This window comes from Pelobates fuscus, chromosome 6, assembly GCF_036172605.1.
Source record: "Pelobates fuscus isolate aPelFus1 chromosome 6, aPelFus1.pri, whole genome shotgun sequence".
Taxonomy (NCBI): Eukaryota; Metazoa; Chordata; class Amphibia; order Anura; family Pelobatidae; genus Pelobates; species Pelobates fuscus.
In genome coordinates, this window is record NC_086322.1 from 254,709,344 (window position 1) to 254,730,453 (window position 21,110).

At 42.8% G+C, this 21,110-nt stretch overlaps 1 protein-coding gene across 1 annotated transcript in view; it reads left to right on the top strand.

The window, feature by feature from the left end:
• The window catches only part of CACNA1G (calcium voltage-gated channel subunit alpha1 G), a 428,561-nt gene that overhangs the window by 130,934 nt on the left and 276,517 nt on the right, over positions 1-21,110 (top strand). The window contains exons 8-9 of the mRNA XM_063458969.1: positions 8,862-9,178; positions 14,200-14,351. Of these exons, the coding sequence (XP_063315039.1) occupies positions 8,862-9,178; positions 14,200-14,351 (469 nt within the window). The remainder of the gene's footprint in view (positions 1-8,861; positions 9,179-14,199; positions 14,352-21,110) is intronic.

A 21,110-nucleotide genomic window follows, 5' to 3' on the forward strand; every position in this document is an offset into this window, starting at 1 on the left:
AAGCTTTTCCAAATTTAATATATTTGGATAAACTTTTACAATTATTTTTTCAACATATTAATTTATTAGAAAATATATTGTATATAAAAATATCAATATTTAATATATATATATATATATATACAAAAATATGTATCATAATATTAAATAATTGTAATGTTCATAGAAAAATATTAAATCATTTGGAAGCCATACTTCAATTGTTTGACAGATTACATTGGAACCATTACCACCAACAGATTGTAGTGGTCATTAAGCATGACATATTCCTCTAATCTTGCAAGTTTTACAGGTTGAAATTGCAAGGTTAACATAAAAAAAAAAAAACTTGCATCTAGGCATACAAGATTAAGGCCATTTAAAATTAAGAAATCGGAATGTATAGGAAGGAGCAAATATACAATAACATACCGTATATACTCGAGTATAAGCCGAGTTTTTCAGCACATTTTTTGTGCTGAAAAACCCCAACTCGGCTTATACTCGAGTCAGTGTTTGTATTATGGCAATTTGCATTGCCATAATACAGACTGGGGGCTGTGGGGGCTGCACAGCGGTTACTTACCTCTCCTGCAGCTCCTGTCAGCTCCCTTCTCCTCCGCGGCGGTCCGTTCAGCACCTCAGTCAGCTCCCAGTGTAAGTCTCGCGAGAGCCGCGGGGTCATAGTGCGGCTCTCGCGAGACTTACAGTGTAAGCTGACAGAAGAGCTGCACGTACCGGCGCGGAGGAGAAGGGAGCTGACAGGAGCTGCAGGAGAGGTAAGTAAACTCTCAACACACTGCACTCATACACACACTGCACTCATACACACACTGCACTCATACACACTGCACTCATACACACTGCATTCATACACACACTGCACTCATACACACACTGCACTCATACACACACTGCACTCATACACACACTGCATTCATACACACACTGCATTCATACACACATTGCACTCATACAGACACTGCACTCATACACACACTGCACTCATACACACACTGCATTCATACACACACTGCACTCATACACACACACTACATTCATACCACACTGCACTCATACACACGCTGCATTCATACACACGCTGCACTCATATACACACGCTGCACTCATATACACACACTGCACTCATATACACACACTGCACTCATATACACACACTGCACTCATATACACACACTACACTCATATACACACACTGCACTCATACATACACACACTGCACTCATACACACACTGCATTCATACACACACTGCACTCATACACACACTGCACTCATATACACACACTGCATTCATTATATACACACACTGTAAATAAATATTCAATTAATATAATTTTTTTAGGATCTAATTTTATTTAGAAATTTACCAGTAGCTGCTGCATTTCCCACCCTAGTCTTATACTCGAGTCAATAAGTTTTCCCATTTTTTGGGGTAAAAGTAGGGGCCTTGGCTTATATTCGGGTTGGCTAATACTCGAGTATATACGGTATGTTATTATTACTAGTAAAAATACTAAACGTATATATCCATAAAATTCAGAAGAAAATATATCTGTTATACAGTTATAATAAATCCTAACAAATGTAAAATAATAGATATCATACTTCTTATCAAAATGCTTAAGAATCATACTGAATTTTTAAATTAACTAAGCAATTTGAAGATATGCAAAGTCTGGTCCATATCATATACAGAGTCACACATTAACACTAAACTGGAATATTAACTAATATACACCTGACATTGAATAAAAGCTTATACAAAGATTAACTTCCCAGATGTGCATAAAACTTGTAGTTCAAAGTAAATGTTGGTGGTTTGATCCCCTTTAAGTTTAATTTGTGCAAACTCTCATCATTAATAAAAGAATAAAAATTATATAGTCCTTAAATAGTGATGTCGCGAACACGAAATTTTCAGTTCGCGAATGGCGAACGCAAACTTCCGCAAACGTTCGCGAACCCGCGAACCGCCATTGACTTCAATGGGCAGGCAAATTTTAAAACACACAGGGACTCTTTCTAGCCACAATAGTGATGGAAAAGTTGTTTCAAGGGGACTAACACCTGGACTGTGGCATGCCGGAGGGGGATCCATAGCAGAACTCCCATGGAAAATTACACAGTTGATGCAGAGTCTGGTTTTAATCCATAAAGGGCATAAATCACCTAACATTCCTAAATCACAATGGATATGGATTGACACCTGACATATGACATATTGACACCTTGACATATGGATTGACACCTGTCCTCAGAGATCCTGATACACACTGACACAGAGCAGAATAGGGACTGTTCCCCCTACATAGGGTCACTTGGCAGATATGGATTGACACCTATCCTAAGGATCCTGAAGGTCCTTTCTGACAGGACACTTGAAGCCGTGTGCAAATTGGCATAGCTCAGGCCACAGGTCAAGCCTGCACACCCAGTAGTCAAGGGGTTCATCGCTCCTCAGAGTGTTGATATCTGCAGTTAAGGCGAGGTAGTCTGCTACCTGTCGGTCGAGTCATTCTCTGAGGGTGGATCCCGAAGGGCTGTGGCGATGCGTAGGACTTAAAAAGCTCCGCATGTCCTCCATCAACAACACGTCTTTAAAGCGTCCTGTCTTTGCCGGCATGCTCGTGGGAGAAGGAGGATGACTTTCACCTCTTCCCCTGTTAGATTCCCGTTGTGCTGTGACATCACCTTATACGCTGTGTAAAGCATATTTTTTAATTTATTTTGCAAATGCTGCATCCTTTCCGACTTGTTGTAATTTGGTAACATTTCAGACACTTTCTGCTTATACCGGGGGTCTAGTAGCGTGGACACCCAGTACAGGTCGTTCTCCTTCAGCCTTTTTATACGAGGGTCCCTCAACAGACACAACAGCATGAAAGACCCCATTTGCACAAGGTTGGATGCCGAGCTACTCATTTCCCGTTCCTCCTCCTCAGTGATCTCAATGAAGGTATGTTCTTCCCCCCAGCCACGTACAAAACCACGGGTACCAGATAGGTGACAACGAGCACCCTGGGATGCCTGTTGTGGTTGGTCTTCCTCCTCCTCCTCAAAGCCACATTCCTCATCTGACTCCTCTTCCTCACAATCCTCTTCCAGCGTTGCCGCAGGTCCAGCAAGCGATGCTGATAAGGCTGTTTCTGGTGGTGATGGTGACCACAACTCTTCCTCTTCCTCTTCACGCTCATCTACGGCCTGATCCAGCAATCTTCGCAGGGCACGCTCCAGGAAGAAAACAAATGGTATGATGTCGCTGATGGCGCCTTCGGTGCGACTGACTAGGTTTGTCACCTCCTCAAAAGGACGCATGAGCCTACAGGCATTGCGAATGAGCGTCCAGTGACGTGGCAAAAAAATTCCCAGCTCCCCAGAGGCTGTCCTAGCACCCTGGTCATACAAATATTTTTCTTGTTGGAGCAGGTGGTCGAACATTAGGAGTGTTGAATTCCAACGTGTCGGGCTGTCGCAAATCAAGCGCCTCACTGGCATGTTGTTTCGCCGCTGGATATCTGCAAAGTGCGCCATGGCCATGTAGGAACGCCTGAAATGGCCACACACCTTCCTGGCCTGCTTCAGGAAGTCCTGTAAGCCTGTGTACTTATGCACAAAGCGTTGTACGATCAGATTACACACATGTGCCATGCACGGCACATGTGTCAACTTGCCCAACTTCAATGCCGCCAACAAATTTGTTCCGTTCTCACAAACCACTTTGCCGATATCCAGTTGCTGCGGAGTCAGCCACTTTTCCACCTGTGCGTTCAGGGCGGACAGGAGTGGTTGTCCGGTGTGACTCTCTGCTTTCAAGCAAGTCAAACCCAAGACGGCGTGACACTGCTGTGTCCGGGATGTGGAATAGTACCTGGGGAGCTGGGGGGGGGGGTGCCGTTGATGTGGAGCAAGACGCAGCAGCAGAAGAGGACTCAGCCGAGGAGGTTATGGAAGAGGATGGAGTAGGAGGAGTAGAGGAGATGGCAGCAGGCCTGCCTGCAAGTCGTGGCAGTGTCACCAACTCCTCTGCAGAGCCACGCATTCCATGCTTGGCAGCCGTCAGCAGGTTTACCCAATGCACAGTGTAGGTGATATACCTGCCCTGACCATGCTTTGCATACCAGGTATCAGTGGTCAGATGGACCCTTGCCCCAACACTGTGTGCCAGACATGCCATTACTTCCTTTTGCACAATCGAGTACAGGTTGGGGATTGCCTTTTGTGCAAAGACATTTCGTCTGGGTACCTTCCATGGCGGTATCCCAATAGCCACAAATTTTTTTGAACGCCTCAGACTCCACCAGCTTGTATGGTAAAAGCTGGTTGGCTAATAGTTCAGACAAGCCAGCTGTCAGACGCTGGGCAAGGGGGTGACTTTCTGACATTTGCTTCTTACGCTCAAACATGTCCTTGACAGACACCTGACTGTGGGCAGATGAGCGAGAACTGCTCAAGGCGAGAGACGGAGTGGCGGATGGTTGAGAGGGGGCAAGGTGGACAACAGTGGTTGACATGGCTGAAGATGCTGGACCAGGAGGAGGATGGCGGCTTTGAGTTTGTATGCTGCTTGTACTCATGTGTTGATCCCATAGGCGTTTGTGATGTGCGATCATGTGCCTACGCAAAGCAGTTGTACCTAGGTGGGTGTTGGACTTCCCACGACTCAGTTTATTTTGGCACAGGTTGCAAATGGCATCGCTGTTGTCAGAGGCAGACACACAAAAAAATGCCACACTGCTGAGCTCTGCAATGATGGCATTCTGGTGGTGGACACAGCATGCGTTGATTGTCGTGTTGTCGGGCTGACCCTGGGTGCCGATGCATGCTGTCTGACTGTGCCACTAGCTCCTTGCGATGACCTCCCCCTGCTTCCAACTCGTCTCCTCCTCCTCTCTGTCTCCCCATCTGAACTTTCACCCTGTTCTTCTTCTTGCCGAGCAGGCACCCACGTGACATCCATGGACGCATCGTCATCATCAACCAACCGCTTCACTTGTATCTGACAACTCAGCAAAGGAAGCAGCAGCAGGTACAACATCATCATCATCACACCGTACGTTCATGTGTGTAATGCTGCCTGACTGAGACATATCCCTGTTATCTACATCCTCTGGCAATAATGGTTGCGCATCACTCATTTCTTCAAACGGATGTGTAAATAACTCCTCTGACAGATAAAGTGAAGCGGCTGTGGTGCTAGTGTTGGTGGTGGCGGCAGGCGGGTGAGTGGTATCTTGAGAGGTGCCCGAAGCTAAGCTGGAGGAGGATGGTGCGTCAAGGTTCCGAGCGGAAGCTGTAGAAGATTGGGTGTCCTGTGTTAGCCAGTCAACTATGTCCTCAGAACTTTTCAAGTTCAGGGTACGTGACCTCTGAAAATTGGGCATTATTCTAGGGCAAAATCATTTTTTTTTGGATTAGTGGTACTATGCGTGCAAGCTACTGTGAGACCAGATATGAGTGGCAATGTGCACTGGCAGAGGTTGGCAGAGTACACGCTGTAGGCCTGACACCCGCTTGAAGACAAGTAACTGCTATTCAATCTATAACAGTGAAAAAAGTTTTTTGGTTTTAAATGCACGCTATAGTGACACTAGGACACTAGATATGAGTGGCAATGTGCACTTGCAGAGGTTGGCAGAGTACACGAAGTAGGCCTGACACACCCGCTTGAAGACAACTAACGGCTATTCAATCTATAACAGTGAAAAAAGTTTTTTGGTTTTAAATGCACGCTATTGTGACACCAGATATGAGTGGCAATGTGCACTTGCAGAGGTTGGCAGAGTACACGCTGAAGGCCTGGCACACCCGCTTGAAGGACACTGACTGCTATTAGCTTACAGTGAAATTTTTTTTTTTCTTTTTAAATACACGCTATTGTGACACCAGATATGAGTGGCAATGTGCACTTGCAGAGGTTGGCAGCGTACACGCTGAAGGCCTGACACACCCGCTTGAAGGACACTGACTGCTATTAGCTTACAGTGAAAAACTTTTTTCTTTTTAAAGGCACGCTATTGTGACACCAGATATGAGTGCCAAAGTACACTGGCAGAGGTTGGCAGAGTACACGCTGAAAGCCTGACACCCGCTTGAAGGACACTGACTGATATTAGCTTACAGTGAAAAACGTTTTTTCTTTTTAAAGGCACGCTATTGTGACACCAGATATGAGTGGCAAAGTACACTGGCAGTGGTTGGCAGAGTACACGCTGAAGGCCTGACACACCCGCTTGAAGGACACTGACTGCTATTTGCTTACAGTGAAAAAAATGTTTTTCTTTTTAAAGGCACGCTATTGTGACACCAGATATGAGTGGCAAAGTGGACTGGCAGAGGTTGGCAGAGTACACGCTGAAGGCCTGACACACCCGCTTGAAGGACACTGACTGCTATTAGCTTACAGTGAAAAACTTTTTTTCTTTTTAAAGGCACGATATTGTGACACCAGATATGAGTGGCAAAGTACACTGGCAGAGGTTGGCAGAGTACACGCTGAAGGCCTGACACCCGCTTGAAGGACACTGACTGCTATTAGCTTACAGTGAAAAACTTTTTTTTCTTTTTAAAGGCACGCTATTGTGACACCAGATAGGAGTGGCAAAGTAGACTGGCAGAAGTTGGCAGAGTACACGTTGAAGGCCTGACACCCAGACGCTTGCAGACAACTAACTGCTATTCAATCTATTACAGTGAAAAAAAAATTGTTTTTAAATGCAAGCTATTGTGACACCAGATATGAGTGGTGGCACTGGGCAAGTGGGCACAGTATCCACCCTGAGCCTGACACAGAAGCTGGCAGGCAGGCAACTGCAATTACATTACACAGAGAAAAAAGAAAAAAAAAGAAAAAGCAGACTGATGTTCTAGCCCTAAATAGGGCTTTTTGGGGTGCTGTCCATACAGCAGAGATCAGATGAGTCCTTCAGGACTGTAGTGGACACTGAATACCCTAGCCTAGCTATCAATTTCCCTATCAAATGAGCAGCAGCTACACTTTCCCTCCTCTATCTAAGAATGCAGCTTCAGAATGAATCTAAAATGGATGCTGTACAGGAGGTGGGAGGGTCTGGAAGGGAGGGTCTGCAGCTAATTTGCTGGAATGTGTCTGCTGACCATGAGGCACAGGGTCAAAGTTTACTCAATGATGATGAAAAGGGGGCGGATCGAACCGTGCATGTGTTCGCCCGCCGTGGCGAACGCGAACACGCTATGTTCACCGGGAACTATTCGCCAGCGAACAGTTCGGTACATCACTATCCTTAAATTACTGTGCTGATAAGTGGTCTACCTCTATGTTGTTAATAAACAGAGACATATTACGTTTTCCTGGAGCAGAAAGCTCTCACATGTTAATTATGGTATGAGTAACTTACCAACTCACTTTTCACTACAGCACTCTCATAGTTATTCATTCACAAGATATGTAGTTGAAAAAGAACAGAGATTCTTTCTCCTTCACTGTTGACGTCGCTGGCTAGTCTAAATACAGTAGCCTACCAGTTCATGTGGGTAGTGGATGGAATGTCAGATATTTATCAGAATGCTGTGTTCTGAGGAGTGGTGCAAAGTATGACAAAAGGGGGGTAATTACCATGAAAACCATCGGAACCAGCAGTTGATGACTCCTCATTTAGCAAATATATCAAACGTTTAATTGGACAAAGAAGGACACTATCATTTTACGTGTAGTGTTGTGGCCAAAGGTGGGCTGTTCTAAAATATTTTAGGTAGCTAAAATGTAATTTAGAATAAGAACAATGTATCTTATTTACATGGACTGATTTCTAAACACTATTAATGGTAGTATAAAACAAATTATTGTGAATAATATTGATGTGAATTGCTGTTATACATTCAGAAACATCAGTATTGAGCTCTTAGAAAACTGGGACATTTGGATAGAAAAGAGACCCTCCTATATAGGGACAGTTGGGAGGTGTGCTGCATTACATCTTTGCACCACTTTTCAGAATATGGTACTTTGATAAATCTCCTAGCGAGCGATACCAGTACAGCCTTTACAAACTTCAACTTATAAAATGAGTTAAAAAGGGAAAATTAAACTATGTTTAAATTATATCAAATGCTGTTAAATAATAAAAAAAAAACCTCAAAATAAGTAATTACACTACAAAATAGAATGTAAAACCAAAGCAGAAAACAGGATTTATATAGGATTATATACCTATTTGTGTGAGTCGGGGTGTGGCCAGGGTTGGGGCTATTCTGATAAATTTTAGGCGACTTACTAAAAACAATTTAAACAACTAAGATGTAATTTAGAGAAAGACCACTGTATCTACACTGGTCTTAGGTATTACATAGACTGATTTCTAGACACATTTATTGTAGTTTAAAACATATTACTGTGAGTATTAATACTGTGGAGCTCTTGTATACACTCAGACACATCTAACAATATGGACCTCCTAGAGAAGAGGGGCATCCCATATAGGGACTGGCCTTCCTATATGGGAACAGCTAGGATTTATGTAATTATTCCAGGTCAATGAGGAGACACTTCTGATGAGGGGTCACGATGAAAACTAGACTAGATAAAGAGAGGACACAATGGACATGGATAGGAGTAGTCAAATGTGGGTGATGCTACAATTATAATAAATGTTAGGGAGGATCTAGAGAGACAGAGCTGGTGAGAAAGTCTGTGCATTTCAAACTATAGCTATTTTTTTAAGAGAAATAAAGAATACTTTATTCAACTAGCTGGTTTCAGATATATGTTTCCCTTTATGTATTTAACTGATGTAGATGGAGATCTTTAAAGTTGAAGTTAATATGTGATCCCACGCATAGTGCAGAAATGAATGTGAATTTTTCACTAGTTATCTCTTATTTTAGGTGTCTGCAAAACTCCATGTAAAAGTCAACCTACAAAATCCAATGCTGGGTACAGTGAACTACACCTACCAAATAAGGAGACAGTGGACTCTGAGATTGATGGGGAATATGAGATCACCCAGGACACTCAATGTACTGTTAAAACTGAAGTACACAAAGGGAAAGATAGACCGAAAAGCTTGAGTAATTGTTTGAAACTGTGGAAACTAGTGTGCGAAACATTTAGGAAAATTGTTGACAGCAAATACTTTGGCCGTGGGATTATGATTGCAATTCTAATTAACACCCTCAGCATGGGTGTAGAATATCATGAACAGGTAACTCAACTACGTTTTTGTTTTTTTGAGAAATTCAAATGTACTATATAACAGAGTTGACAGAAACAGAACTATTCATGTAAATATGCTACCCTTATATGGTGTCTGTTCTTTTTAAAGAATGGAATAAAGAGAATATATAAGCAAGATTTTACAATTATATATACAAATTGAAACCAGCCAACAAATCACAGAGCTCTGACTGATATTTCAAAGCACGCAAAGTCCATTATAAAGGATTACACCTGAGTCTGCACTGAGCTCACAAAGGGCAAAGACGGATTTTTAGCATGGCGTGTTTAATTTTTTTGGTGTTTTTTTTTCCCTCAATTTAGGTCTTTTTATTTATTTTTAATAGTGGATTTGTATTTGGCCTTTGTAATTTGGTCTTCATTGGGCCTTTTGTGGTGCTGCAGAAAATAAGACTGTTGAAGGGAAGTATACAGATGTGTGTTTGCATTTGGACAGTGGAGTGTCCATTTAATATTCCTATTGTACCTCATTTATCTTCTGAAGTCCCTTCACAGTATCATGGCTGAAGCATGGCTTTGATAAAAAAGAAACAGAGCGTCTCCCCCTACACAGGCATTTTAATTGCTCCATTAACTTGTTGCCAGGAACTATGCCCCCTAAAGGCAGGGGTTCTTTCCCAGAAAGAGAACCAAATCATGAAGGAATATATTCAGGATATCTTGGATAAAGGGTTTTTAGGTGTTCATCCTATCCTCCTGGCACTGGTTTCTTTTTGTTTGTTTTTTTAAAAAAGGAAGGGTATTTGCGCCTATGCATAGACTACAGAGGGCTGAACAAAATAACAATTGGAAATGTGTATCCCGTTCCTCTTATAATGGAATTATTTGACAGGCTTAGAGGTTCTCGTTATTTCACTAAGATAAAATTAATGAGGAACATATATTTTGGTCTGGATTAAGGTGGAAGACAAGTGGAAGACTGGATTTAACACCCGAAGAGGACATTATAAATATACAGAATCAGTTGTCTTCCAAAACTTGATAAATTATGTTCTACATCCCTATTTACAATCTTTCACGATTGTTTACCTGAATGATATATTCGTACACTCCTTAGACTCATTGCAGTCAAGTTAAAATTGTTCTAGAAATATTACTCAAAAACAGACTACTCTATAAGTTAAAAAAAAAATGTGTATTCGATCATACTAAAATCCATTTCCTGGGTTATGTCATATCTGTCAAAGATTTTAAAATGGAGCCCAATAAGTTGACCTCCATACTTGAGCATTGCCAATGTTTGAAAACTACTTGCATGCAAAAATAAACAAAATGCAAATACCTTTTATTTGCATTAACAGAAAAAGATACAAATTAAGTAGAATTGTAAAAATATGCTGCGAGATGTTGTTTCTACACAGGTTAGATTGCTTAAAAGAACACTATAGTGCAAACGGTGCACTTGTCCAATCAAAGGCTTCTTATAGAGAAGCACTGAATCTATCCTCCCCATTATGAGAATCCAAGGACGTTCAACGCCTTCATGCAATGTGTGAGGATGTTGAATATCATATAACCAAGTCTGCATTTAGCCTTCAATGAAAACATTGCTGTGTGTACAAAACAGCACCGACAGGACCACTGCACCCAGACCACTTCACTTAATTGAGATGGAGACCTTTCATAAGATACTAAATATTTAACTAGGTTGAGAATGAAGCAGAAAAATGTTAGCTGTTTTTGCAGAGGTTATTCACATCATATCGTATGGAAGCAGGAGATATTAACTAATCAAACACAAAGGACACAAGGAAAGAGGATTAAATAATGTACCAAATGAAAAAGAGACATATAGAAAGTCTAAGCAAGAACATATATGATGCCCCTCCATTTGCTCCACACAAACCATCCCCTTTCCTTTCTTTGTGTGTGTGCTTTTGGTCATAGAGGATGTCCCAAGGTTAAAAAGTATGACCTATACACCTATATTTAAAAACCTCAGTTTATCAATACCTTGGCTTCCTCATAGCAGAAGAGCCTATCATACAACTAGGTCTACAGATAATGAACTTAGCGACACATCCTAGAATCCCTGTTCCACCTCTGTAACATGCAGCTAGTGAATTAACAGCTCCTGACAATGACTTTGACCCTCCCACACAGGAAGGGTCTACATACCAGAAGAACATGCTTTATGTGTTACAAATCTCCAAACTCAAAAAACAAACTACAAATAATGAAAATGTTATAGGTGAAAATGTTACATAACAAGTGTGACAAACTCCCCTCTCAAAGTGAGTTTGCCATGAACTATGAGCCCTGCAGGGAAACTTGTAAAAGACTACCAACCTTGACCGACCGTTAGCCCTGATTCTCTGGTACTGTTTTGGGCATGGGGGCATGTGTGCGGTTGGTCAAATAAATAACTTAAAGGAAATTCCTGAACCCCTGAACTGATCTGGGTGATTTTTGGATATGTTGATCACCCAGATCAGGGCTATCGGGGGATCATAGGGTTTTATGTATTTTTAGGGTACTTTTGGGGTGTTTTGAAAAATTATGTTTTTTCTGTGCTTGGAGATAATTGGATTAGAATTAATACAGTTACTGACCCAATTATCTCCCAGAAAGAGGGGGGATTGTATGCTTGTATATGGGAGTGTCATGTATTTAAACACCTTTGTCATTGGTCTGTGACTTTGTGCTGCAGCCCCACAAGGCCCAGGGGGGATTGCCCCTTGCATGGGGACATGCATATACGGCCAGTTGTGGTTGCCATTAAAGCATTCCAGCTCACACTCCAAAACTGTGTGTCGTCTTGTTATTGGAGGGAAGGAAGATTTAACCCCTGTGTCTGCTGTTCCAGCTTGCAGGGGATTCAATGGGGAAAGTCCTTGTAAGGACTAGAGCTCCCAGAACTGAGTGTCGGCAAGTGCCTCTGGGTGTCTAGAGCGAATTCCCCATTCGGTTCCAGGAAGGAGCGGTTCCAGGGCCCCAGTTAAGCCACGGCGACTGTGGGCATAAGTGCTGTGGTTTGTCCCCTGTTCCAGGTAGGAAGCGGTCCTTGGCCAAGGTACCCAGTCGGGGTACAGGGAGCTCCGTTACACCAAGTGCTAATTAAGTGCCAAAAGAAACACAAAATAAAACAAACATGGTTTGACGTGCAGTTCATCGCAAGCATGCCCGTTCGTCAAGAAGCAGCACCATTCTGTTACTGTCTCAACCTGGTCTGATACATAGTATATAATCAGTCCTGCTATCCTCCAGTGTTCTAATTGCAGTGTTGCTGCTTGTGTATGAGCAATGTCTATTTTCAGATTTTTATAATGCCAAATGAATTACTTAATAAATAATTGTTCTGTCTGCAAATAAAGGGTAGTTTTGGTAGAAATTAAGTAGATGATATAATAATATGCAAAAAGTGATAAAAAAAAAATATCTGTACTGATATTTGCTTTTACAGCTATATTTTCCCTTATTGTTACTATTAATGTAACAGACAAACTTACATACACACAGTTCGCAAACTATTTAATAAATAAATACGATACAAGCCAGAGATCCTGATTAACAAAAGCACAACCTCCAATGCTACTAGACCTGGAAACAAAAAACAAATGCTTGCTGGTCTCCGTGAAAGACCAGTATGTAATGAGAGAAGTACTCCAGAAAATGAACTGCTTCTCTGCGTCATTACCCAAAGCAAAGTACGAGAGATTCCTGAATACAGACTCATTCACATATGTTTTATTATAATAAAAATAATTAACAATAAATAATCAAACAATAGTGATAAAGTGTCTATATTCACCTTTGAATGAAAGCAATTATGTAAGGGACAGTGGCATCAAGAAAAGTTTAAAACTTGTAAATCAAAAAATCTAAGTTTTAAAAGAAGCTGCTAAGCAAATCTGTCTTGCCAAAATGACTTGGTGTCACTTCATCTAGACATCAGATTAGCTAAAACTGCTAGCTCATGTATAAATGAAGAGTTATTGTTATGCATGTTGATCTTCCTGGGTATTTTGATATTCCTGATGAATTTTTTTCCCTTCATTTGTTTGTGCCGGGGAAAACATGGTAGAATGGTTAACTATAACCTCAAATAAGTAAACACATTCGTCAGTCCAATAAGAAATTGTAAAGAACACGTCTAAGACCTCAGCATATATAACAATGTAATGTTTGCTTACTGTTAACTAGGCTCGGCCTAAATGCAAACCTTTTCTCAGGACATTCCTTCCGCATAGGGGCAGCATCTTCAGCTTCCTCCAACCATATTCCAGCTCATATTATCAAGGCTATGGGACGCTGGAAATCTTCCGCTTATACTCTTTACATTCAAAACCCAGTTAAAGAGCTAAGGCAAGCTTTTTGTGACTTGTCCAAATAAACGATGTTTGTTATATGAATAAATTAAATTTGTTATGGTACACTTCTTTTTGCCCTCTTTTATTACAGGCCTACTGCATTGTCGGTTCCGGCACACCACAATCGACTGGTGTCATTTGAATATGTTTATTGGTTATAATATGCTATGTTACCTTATCGTCACAGCCATATTGCCTCGACTACAAATGTGTGTGTGTATATATATATATATATATATATATATATATGTCAACACATTTTCTTTTAGCATTTTTTATATATATTTAGCTATAACATATGAGCTCATAGGTTAGTTATTGCAGTTATTCAATAAACTGGATAATGTGGAAATGCATCTATTAGGCCAATAAATATAAAATATTTTCCAAATCAGCTATTTCTCCTATCTTGGCATTCATTTGCAACATGTTATATATCTAAAGGATGCTCCTACCTCTGCTAAATGCCCTCCCTTTCTATACTGTATGTGTGGACACTTGCGTTCAATTCTTAATACAAATGCAATCAGTAATGCGTATTATCAATGCTGGCACACCATTTATATACACAACAAAACCAATGCTTTTGACATTAAGACTAGCGTTAATTACCCTGTACACAAATTTGAAGTACATGCATTACAATAATTTATCGCTTTTTCTTTTCTGTGTTTTGCAGCCTGAAGAACTTACTAATGTCCTGGAGATCAGCAATATTGTGTTCACAAGCCTATTTGCTCTGGAAATGATTTTAAAAATGTTGGTGTATGGACTTTTTGGGTATATTAAAAGTCCTTATAATATATTTGATGGCATCATTGTGATTATCAGGTAGTGTTTGGGTTTATTTATATAATCTCAGTCATACAATATTTAAGTTGTAAGCTGTAATCTGAACAATCTTATTTTTCTTCATATGACATTTGCCACATAGCTGTATTGTTTCTGTTGAGTTTCCTTTGGGATGTTAGGTATATTTGCTAAAATAACTTGAGTATAATTCAAACGAATGTATAGACTTTTGCACGATGAGGAAATTCAAGCAGAAATTCAGAAACAAATTGTGGACCAAATTTCGGGCAAATGTTAGTTCAGCTTGTCAGAATTTTTGTAGCAAAAACCCAATTTGGAAATCGAATCTGACTGTTCTGTATTAAGTTTTTCATTACTCCAATATTTTCATGAAAGATAAAAAATATAAAATAGTGTAAGTTTACATTTATGGCTAATGCAATAGGAGTATAGTGACCACAGGATAGCCTCCTAAGAAATGTAAAACTGTAAGCACCTTATAGGGTGCTAATAGAAAAACAGGCATCCTACGAGCATGCATCCATCAAAAGCCGTGCTCTCTTGTGAGAATCACCTGGATAGGCATACCGGGTATGCCAAACAAGATTAACACACCAGCCTGTCAGGGTACCTGTGGTCTCTACCTCTGAAAGAGGTAGAGACTTAGCTGTTCCTCCATCCAGACGGCCTGATGGCTCCCTTCCCCACGGTCTATCCGGTCATGCAAGGCCGGCCGCGAGGGAGTGACTGCCTTTTACAGCATCTAGGCAGGAAGTTGTCATCAGGACACTCCTCCGGAACGACCTGTCACTCAATTGCTGCAGGACCAATCAGGACGCCTCGGAGGCGTGGTTACTGCTCTGAACAGGGTATTTAACAGAGCTTCTTTCATTAGCTCATTGCCCTGTCGTGGTTCTAGCTTGTTCTAGTCACTCAGTGCTTGTGTATTCTATTATCCCTTTTGGTTTTGACCCGGCTTGTTTACCTTACTCTGCTTATCTCTGTTACCCTTGATTCGGCTTGTCTCTCGCTTACCTGTCTTCTGTTACCCTCGACCTCGGCTTGTCTTTGACCATTCTATACTGTACTACTTACGTTAGTCCGGCCATTCTAAGGTCCGGTATACGTATCTGGCTACTGTTTGTACTCTGCGTGTTGGTCCCTGTCCCGATCCTGACATTACGACAGGGCCAATGGATCCTGCAAGTACAAACAGTCAGCTGGCTTCTCCTGATCCTAGGTTTGAAGCCATGGATCAAAGAATGGATCAGATGGCGCTTGCGCTACAGGCTCTATTATCTCGTGCCAATAACCCACCAGAGGAGATACGTAATACCCCTGTTTCTCCTGTCGGTTCAGGTCTAGAGGTAGCCACAGTGGGTGCTTCTTCTCGCATTACCCCCCCAGTACGCTATGGTGGGGCTCCTGAGAGGTGTCGTGGTTTCTTAAACCAAATTAGTATCCACTTTGAATTGCAACCTCGCTCTTATCCTACAGATAGGGCAAAGGTAGGATTTATTATCACCCTACTTATTGAGAAAGCTCTGAGATGGGCCAACCCATTATGGGAGAACGATAACCCATTAGTTTATAACTATAACGCCTTTGTAGCTGCTTTTAGAAGAACATTTGACCCTCCAGGTAGAAAAGTTAATGCAGCCAGATTACTGTTGCGTCTGAAACAGGAGAACCAAACACTGGTGGATTATGCACTAGAGTTCAGGTCTCTGGCGTCAGAAGTCAAGTGGAATGAGCAGGCGTATATGGATGTATTTTTGAATGGCTTATCTGAAGTAATCCTTGATGAGGTTGCTACCAGAGAACTCCCCGAGAATTTAGAGGATTTAATTTCGTTCATCTCTCGTATAGATGAACGTTTAAGAGAGAGACAGAACACTCGAGAGAGGAACCGGAGACCTTCTTTTAGGTTAGCCCCCGCTTTTCCAAGTCCTGACTCCACGGTATCTTTGCTTCCTGAACCTATGCAGATAGGGTATACCCGCCTCTCTGAAGAGGAAAGACAGTACAGGAGAAGAGAGGGTTTGTGTATGTATTGTGGAGCTAAGGGTCATTTACTCTCGAACTGTTCTAACCGCCCGGGAAACGCTCGCACCTAAGTCTCTCTAGAGGACAGGCCTTGGGTGTTTCTATATTGTCCTCTACTCCTAATTATAAAGATCACAGGCTTCTGCTACCAGTTTCCTTAACTTGCGGGAGGGAAGTAGTAAGGGCTATGGCTTTGATAGATTCCGGTGCTGCTGAGAATTTTATCGACCAAGCCTTTGCTAGTAAAAACAATTTCCCATCCCAGCTAAGGGAGACACCCTTGGCCGTTGAGGCCATAGATGGTAGACCACTACTAGACCCTGTTATCTTTCGTGAGACCATACCCATTGATTTAAATGTTGGTATCCTACACGTGGAGAAGTTATCTCTTCTGCTCATTTCGTCTCCTTCCGTTCCCATAGTTCTGGGGTATCCATGGTTGAAAGAACATAACCCTATTATCGATTGGGAGTTAGGGGAGATACTCTCGTGGGGCCAGGGCTGCCAGGATCGGTGTTTGTGCAAGGTTTCTCCATTAGCTAATATTAACATACAGGAGAATCCTACTCAGTCCACAGAAAGACAAATACCAGACCTTTACCTAGACTTAAGGGCAGTGTTTGACAAGAAGAATGCCGATTCTTTGCCGCCACACAGGTCATTTGACTGTAAAATTAAGCTTCTACCCGGGACTATGCCTCCGAGGGGCCATGTATATCCTTTGTCTGTTCAGGAAAACTCGGTTCTAGAAGAGTATATTCAGGAGAATTTAGAAAAGGGATTCATCAGGAGGTCTTCTTCTCCGGCCGGGGCGGGGTTCTTTTTCATTAAGAAGAAGGATGGCACGCTGAGACCTTGTATCGATTACCGAGGCTTGAATAAAATAACTGTCAGAAATGCCTATCCTATCCCACTGATTACCGAGTTATTTGATCGTCTTAAGGGCTCCAAAATCTTCACCAAGTTAGATCTCAGAGGGGCTTATAATTTGGTGAGAATCCAGCAAGGTCACGAGTGGATGACGGCATTCAATACCCGGTATGGCCATTACGAATACACTGTTATGCCATTTGGACTATGCAATGCTCCTGCAGTATTTCAAGATTTGATTAATGAGGTACTTAGGGAGTTTCAGCATGATTGTGTTATTGTTTACCTGGACGACATACTAATACACTCTAAGGAGATTGAGACTCACCATAGACAGGTCAGAAAGGTGTTACACCAACTTCTGCAACATGGTCTATACTGCAAATTGGAGAAGTGCAGTTTTGATCAGTCTCAGGTAGATTTTCTTGGGTACGTGATTTCTGGGGAAGGTTTTAAAATGGATCCTGGTAAACTCCAATCTATTTTAGACTGGCCTTTGCCCAAAGGACTCAAGGCTATCCAAAGGTTTATTGGTTTTTCCAACTACTATAGGCGCTTCATTAAGGGTTACTCCTCTATCATTGCGCCTATTACCAATATGACCAAACAAGGGGCTGATACTAAGTTCTGGTCTGAGGAAGCTCTTGGTGCTTTTAAGACTCTCAAGGAACTTTTTGCCTCAGCTCCCATTCTAGTTCATCCTGATACGACTCTGCCTTTCTTGCTCGAGGTCGATGCTTCTGAGACAGGAGTTGGGGCTGTTCTGTCTCAAAGGTTAGGGGTGGATAAACCGTTACACCCATGTGGTTTCTTCTATAAAAAAATTTCTGGGCCTGAGAGCAGATATGACATCGGGGAGAGGGAACTGTTAGCGGTCATTAAGGCTTTAAAGGAGTGGAGACATTTACTGGAAGGGACACTACACCCTGTTACCATTCTAATGGATCATAAGAACTTGTCTTATATTGGGGAGGCTAAGCGCTTGTCCGCCAGGCAGGCTCGCTGGGCCTTGTTCCTCACTCACTTTAATTATGTACTTACGTATAGACCTGGTTCTAAGAACTCTAAAGCCGATGCTTTGTCTCGTCAATATGAACCATCCACTATAACTGAACCACTTCTGTCCTCCATAGTTCCTAAGGGGAATATCATCGCGAACACGAATCTCAGGATTCACTCTCCATTGCTTTCTGAGATCATGAAGTTTCAGCATTTGGCACCCAAACAGACCCCTGGGGATCGACACTTCGTTCCTGCCGCTCTCCAACTGGAGGTGCTACGCTGTCTCCATAACAGCAAGGTGGCTGGGCATCCTGGCATCCGCAAGACTTATGCGCTGGTCTCTAAAGATTTTTGGTGGCCTGACTTACGCAAGGATATTAAAGAATTCATCGGGGCATGTGAAGTTTGTACCAAGACCAAGCTACCCCATTCGCTTCCATGCGGATTTCTGCACCCTTTAGAGGTTCCTGAAAAGCCTTGGTCCTGCCTGGCAATGGACTTCATTGTTGATTTGCCTATCTCTAAAAAGCAGACTGTCATCCTCACTGTGGTAGACAGATTTACTAAAATGGCTCACTTCATTCCCTTACCTAAACTCCCATCTTCGCCCGAATTAGCGGAGATATTCGCCAGGGAGATTTTCCGTTTGCATGGGATTCCTTCCCAAATTGTCTCTGACAGAGGCTCCCAATTTGTTTCCCGTTTTTGGAGATCATTCTGCTTCCAACTAGGCATCAAATTGAATTTCTCCTCTGCCTATCATCCTCAGTCCAATGGAGCTGCTGAACGCACTAACCAAAAAGTTGAACAATATTTACGTTGTTTCGTTTCAGAACACCAGGACGATTGGGTCGGTTTGATTCCTTGGGCGGAGTTTGCACATAACAATCTCATTTGTGATTCTACGCATTCTAGCCCTTTTTTCTTGAATTATGGCTTTCATCCTTCCATCCTTCCTTCGGAGTCTTCTTCTCAAGGGATACCGTCGGTGGATGTTCATGTTGCTAATTTAAGAAAGTTGTGGGATCGAACTCGACAAATCCTTCTGCACAATTCTACGCTGGTTAAAAAACCAGTTCCAGGCGATAGAGTATGGTTAAGTACTAGAAACATTCGGTTAAAAGTGCCGTCCATGAAATTTGCTCCTCGATATATTGGACCGTACAGGGTGCTGTCCATAGGCGTGCGCACGGGGTGTGCCGGGTGTGCCTGGGCACACCCTAATCCCCGCGGCACGCCTATGGATTGAGTCCTGCAGGAACGGAGTTCCTGCACTTTTTTTGTGCAGGAACGCCGTTCCTGCAGGCACTCAGCGCCCCCCTTCCTCCCCCCATGTCCCCCCTGTCATGGATGGGAGGGGGGGGTGGGGCAAGAGGTTATGGACCCCCCCCCCCCCAGTCGGCTCTCTCAATATCAGCCGCGGCGAGGGAGCTGTGAGCTTTCTGCTCCCTCTCGCCGCGCGCTGCTTGCTGATGCTGGGAGCCAAAATATGACGTCATATTCCGGCTCCCAGCTACAGCAGACAGCCCACGCGGCGAGAGGGAGCAGAGAGCTCACAGCTTCCTCACCGCGTCTGAGATGGACACAGGCATCCGACCCACTGGACCCCAGGGACAAGTCCACGCCAGCACTCCAGGTAGGGAGGCTGGGTGGACATTTTTTTAATTAAAAAAATAATCATTTGTGTGTGTGTGTGAATGTGTGTGTGTGTGTCTGTGACTGTGTTTGTGTCTGTTTGTGTGTGTGTGTGTGTGTGTGTGTCTGTTTGTGTGTGTGTGTGTGTCTGTTTGTGTGTGTGTGTGTGTGTGTGTTTGTGTGTGTGTCTGTGACTGTGTTTGTGTCTGTGTGTGTGTGTGTGTGTGTGTGTCTGTTTGTGTGTGTGTGTGTGTGTGTGTGTGTGTCTGTTTGTGTGTGTGTGTGTGTGTGTGTGTGTGTCTGTGTGTGTGTGTGTGTGTGTGTGTGTGTGTGTGTGTGTGTGTGTGTCTGTTTGTGTGTGTGTGTGTGTCTGTTTGTGTGTGTGTGTGTGTGTCTGTTTGTGTGTGTGTGTGTCTTTGACTGTGTATGTGTGTGTGTATGTCTGTGAATGTGTGTGTGTATGTGAATATGTGTGTGTCTGTGAATGTGTGTGTGTGTGTGTCTGTGAATGTGCATCTGTATATGTGTATCTGTGAATGTGTGTCTGTGAATGTGTATGTGTGTCAGTGTATGTGAATGTGTGTGTCTGTGAATGTATGAGTGTGTCTGTGAATGTATGAGTGTGTCTGTGAATGTGTGTGTGTTTGAGTATGCGTGTCAGTGTGTGTATATATATATATATATATATATATATATATATATACACACACACACATATACATACACACACTGGAGTGTATATTATTTTTTGGGGGGGGTGGGAATCTTGGTTCCCACACTTTATTCCCCAGGACTTTTTTCTCCCCTGTCGGCTCACGCAGAACCGGCGCTGAGTGTCGGCTCTGCTCTAAGCCTCCATGGGCCGGCGGGGAGATCAAAGATCTACCTCACCGGCCCACAGCAGCATGAAGGGAGGCAGGAGAGGACCCGGGGAGCTCTAGACAGCAGCTCCGCCGGGTTCCTCTGGCGAGATCTGAGCGTTGCCGCGGCAACGCTCAGATCTCACGAGAGTTAACTCTAGCCCCGCAGGCTAGAGTTCACTCTCCACTGGACCACCAGGGATGGCACATGGCAGCAAGGATCCCCCCTCCCTACATAAGGTATGAAGGGAGGGGGGATATTTACTAATCTGCCCCCACCTCCACAATCTGTCCAAACATACAGCACCCACACACACACACACACACATACAGCACCCACACATAAAAAGCACCTACAGACATACAGCACTCTCACACAAACAGC